Consider the following 4,481-nt stretch of genomic DNA (forward strand, 5'->3'; position numbering starts at 1 on the left):
CGTTTGTCCACGAACACCAGCTGGTCACCATTCTGAATTTCTATTTAGTTTAGAATGCCGAGCTCATTAACAGCATTACATAGGACGACATAGGATGACAATCTGGTTGGAACCCGACCATTCAAACATAGCGGCTGGGATCCATCCTCGCTTCCGTTCTTTTTCCACGGCGTCGAATGAAGTGCATCGTCCAATGCACACCGTTTCACTCCTCGCTCAGCGGATATACAGAGGTAACAACGGTACTTCGCATGTCCCCCGGTAACCTCTATACCAGAGCTAGGCGATTACATTGCACTGCCGCCGGGCAGCACTTTTACAACAAAACTTCCACGCGAAAGCGTGTTCCTTTGCAAGCCGGAACGGGCATCGAGACAACGGTTGCAAGAACCCCTGCACTGCACACGTGTTTCAGAAACCTATTCGGCAGAAGACGAGGCAGAAACCGCAACATACCCACCACAGTAGCGCATGACCAGCATCTGCCAAAAAAAAACCTCCGTCATGCCATACCCCAACAATAATCGCCACCGCTACGCTTTCATTCGCACGAATCCAAATGAACATGAGCACATGTATATGCTAGCTGCCATATATGGCACTTCGAAGGGAACGCAAGACCAGCTCAAACACACCACACCAAACACTTCAGCGCAACAAGAGAAATTCCGCCATCGACCCAATTTCAACACTGCACCGCGCAGATGGCAAGCCGTTGGAACCCACTGCTGCCGCCGCAATTTTACACGCACAGCTGGATATCTACCCACATCTTACATGACCAAACAAAGCCGTGCACACACCAGCCTACACGCATACCACATGCCCCTGGTTGTCAAGCCTTTGTCGAGGTGTCTTCCCATGGATGGCACACGAGCTCATTTCAACGAGCCGGTAATGGGGCATGGCCACATAACCTCCCACTCCCCCAACAACATGCTCCAACGAATGTACCGATGGTGGTGCGCATTCGGGCAAGTGGTTCAAACAGATGACCAGGGGTCGACTGCATCACGAGACGTAAGCTCGTTAGGGAATCACCCGACAGAAAGGACACGCAGGCGACGACTGAATACACTCCCAGCCGCTGCTGCTGCTGCCGCCACCGTCCCGCCGCTAAAGCAGCTTACTTCTTGTACCAAATCTGCATCGCGAGGCGAAGTGCGGGAATAGGGTTATACGTAATGAATTAAAGTAATCAGAAATTGGAAAGCTGTACATATAGAGCATACAGATAGGCAGTGCGGGCATTCCGTGACCCGAACCCGCTCAACTTGACAAAACTCGGAACGCCGAAATATCAGCCGGGGCCTACTGTTCTGGCTGCTTGTAATAGTCGGCTAAGCGAGCGATCCACCAGAAATCTTCTGAGGCTACCCCTTTTGCCCCCTCACCGTCGCTATGAGGAAACCCCACGAAGGCCATTTACAAACCTGCGCGGTCTTCGACCGGTAAATCTTCTTCTGCAGCTGTAGAAGGCCGTACAGAAGGCCCTCGGCCGTTGGGGGGCAGCCGGGAACGTAGACGTCAACAGGCACGACGCGGTCACAGCCACGGACCACAGCGTACGAGTAATGGTAGTAGCCACCGCCGTTGGCGCAGCTGCCCATGGATACAACCCACTTTGGCTCCGGCATTTGGTCATACACCTTGCGCAGCGCTGGTGCCATTTTGTTGGTAAGAGTTCCGGCGACAATCATGCAGTCCGACTGCCGGGGCGACGGCCGGAAGATGATGCCAAAACGATCCAGGTCATAACGTGAAGCACCCGCGTGCATCATCTCCACCGCGCAGCAGGCCAACCCGAACGTCATGGGCCAAATTGAACCCGCGCGAGCCCAGTTGATAACATTGTCCACCTTGCTGACAACAAACTCCATGCCCTTGGCAGCAGCTACCGCCTTCGACATGTTTACAGCCTGCGAGGACCGTCGGCTGGTTGATGACGTTCGTGGAAGGAACCAACCTACGAAGGACTGCTTTGAGATGCTCTACCTTTTTACAAAAGGTAGAAGTAAAACCACCAGTTCTTTGATGTCCAACGACCGAACTGCAAACTAAATGCTTGCCTGAACTGAGTAGTCTCAGCAGTCTCAGCTGCAGAACCGGTCACTTATGCATAACAGCTGCAATCTAGCAACTATGGAGACAAATATAATATTACACGCTGCATAACGTTTGTTTTTTGTGCCGGTCTCGGGGCCGTCCACGTTGCATGCAGGACAAGTCCCGGATGAAAAAAGTTCAGAAAGACGCTGCATCGTGGCTGATAACACGCCATCTGTAGTCTACGCGATGGTACATATACATAAAGTGAATTATATCTTTCGGTTTCGCCAAAATCCAGCACAACAAGTCCTCTTGGCACAACAAGTCCTCTTGTCCTCACACGCCCGTCACCCAAGTTCTGCGTGTGCATGCACCTGCCGCGCCCCATAGCGCTCAACCGCAACACTCATTCCCTGGGCCCGCAACACTCATTCCCTGGGCCCCATAGCGCTCAACCGCAACACTCATTCCCTGGGCCTGCTAAGTCGGCATGGTGTTTTCCTAACAACAGTAAGAAACCCACATAGGCGAATGAGTTTCAATGCAGCTCCTTGGTGGCTTCTCGCCGCACCTCACAGCCATTACACTCCGTGGCTTGCTATATCTATATTGCTATATTCGCCCGAGATGCCTCGAAGTACAGTGCTGAGCCCCCCAAATATTGCGCCGTCCGCACGTTCCCCTACCAAAACCCACCCATACTGCGGACGCCTCCTCTTCCGAGACGGCAACACCAGCACCCCTCTTAAATCCTCACTGGTGCCGGAAAACCTTGCCCCTCCACAGCTGAGGGCGTCTTGTGTTACAGCATTATTGTACTTTGACTGTGCCATCGCTGCTGTCGATATTAAAAAAGGAAATACCCAGCAGGTGCGGCTTCACGCGTTTTATGTGTTTACGACGATGTTGGAACTATAGTGAGCTGTTCGTATCATATTCGACGGTGGTGGCGTGTATTGGCCGCACGACGGTCTCCATTCCACGCGTCCGTGCGTGTTGCTGTGCATTTCTTGCTACGATTGGTGTCGTGGAAGTGGAGTCAGAAAGGGGTTGGGCGCGCTGTCCGCGTGCGGCGCTCAGACGTGGCTTTTAAGATTTGTGGAGAGCAGGTTTAGGACTCTGGGCTAAGGCCATGCGTACATGACAACACTCTAAATCGACAACGAACGAACGAAGTGGTTACGACGACCGTATTTCACCGTTAGGATGCAGCCTTGTCAGCCTGCAAAAACTAAACGATCAGCTAACCTTGATCACTGTCTCAAAATGGCCATTTGACTTATGATGCGAATGGAATCCTGATCGAGTTCCAGAGCCCGATAATTCGAAGGCAAAGTGCACAGGTGGGTGCAGTAGCAGCCCGGCCGATTTGCCAAATCCTGGCAAATTTCTGAATGATCTTGCTATTTACACTATAGCCACGCTGTGTAGCATTCTGGACAATCACGGGATTTGCATCCGCCAATCGTTACTTTTCTGAAGTCGTTATATAACACACCGTTTGGAACAGTTTATTTTTAACCGCACTACATTCTATATCATGGTGTGTCGTTCCTACTGCTGAATATGGAGGTGCGAACGAACACAGGTAAATGGGTAATCACCCTAATGCCACAGCTGCCTCCCCTCCCCTAGTTGGGAACGCGCATTTTCGCCGAGTAGTTCCTGCTTCGCTGGGTCTCCCGTCCCATCTATCCGACGCGGAGTAGTCCGACGCGGAGTAGTACTGTCGAGGGTTCCGGAGCATTATGTTTCTACCTCGCTAGGCATACCCGGTCTGGAGGTAGTCGCGCGCCACTTTCCCTGCTACTCTCATTGTCTGGGAACGATGTACACACCGTACATGCGCGGTAATGGACAAGGTACATTTGCATACCGAGAGCTCATCCCAGCAGAGGTGCATCATTCATTGATTTCGACCGTGCTGTTGGCCCCTCGCGGCGAATCGTGCCTTTGCTGGAAAGCCCCGACGGCAGAGGATCAGCGAGTTGTGCGCCAAGTTTTTGCGCCAAAGTGGAAGATAAGCGCCATGTTTTTGCAGAATGCCCGGCTTACGCTGCATGTCGCGGATGCTCCGTCGTAATTCTTTGCAATAGATTTCGATATGAAGTTAATCATAAAGGACAGCGTGTAAGCAAAAGTGGCCCACATAATACAATCGCCTCTGGCTCGTATAGGCTCGTTACACCTCCATAGGTAACCCAACCGAGGTGGAACACGCAGACACACACATCAAATTGTGTTGGATATCAACACCTTCATACTGTACAGAAAAATCTACAAACTCCCAAAAGTATATAGCTTGAATCTAGCCGAACGCCATCACTAAAGAGAACTGTTCGTTACGCTCTATCTCACACACGCACACCCCTGTTGCAACTGCTCTGCACGCAAGATGGCAAGAATGATCAATACCGATGAACCGTTCACAC

General features: G+C 51.7%; 1 protein-coding gene across 1 annotated transcript; it reads right to left on the reverse strand.

The window, feature by feature from the left end:
* Positions 1-62: 62 nt before the first annotated feature.
* nuo10 (NADH:ubiquinone oxidoreductase subunit 10) lies at positions 63-2,146 on the reverse strand. Its single transcript, XM_002948319.1, has 3 exons — positions 1,996-2,146; positions 1,434-1,919; positions 63-1,144 (listed from the first exon to the last, which is right to left on the reverse strand). Exons 2-3 carry the CDS (start codon positions 1,908-1,910, stop codon positions 1,127-1,129), a joined length of 495 nt encoding a protein of 164 aa, XP_002948365.1. The 5' UTR covers positions 1,911-1,919; positions 1,996-2,146; the 3' UTR covers positions 63-1,126.
* Between the last annotated feature and the right edge of the window lie 2,335 nt (positions 2,147-4,481).

The sequence above is a fragment of the Volvox carteri genome (assembly GCF_000143455.1).
Source record: "Volvox carteri f. nagariensis unplaced genomic scaffold VOLCAscaffold_9, whole genome shotgun sequence".
Classification (NCBI taxonomy): domain Eukaryota; kingdom Viridiplantae; phylum Chlorophyta; class Chlorophyceae; order Chlamydomonadales; family Volvocaceae; genus Volvox; species Volvox carteri.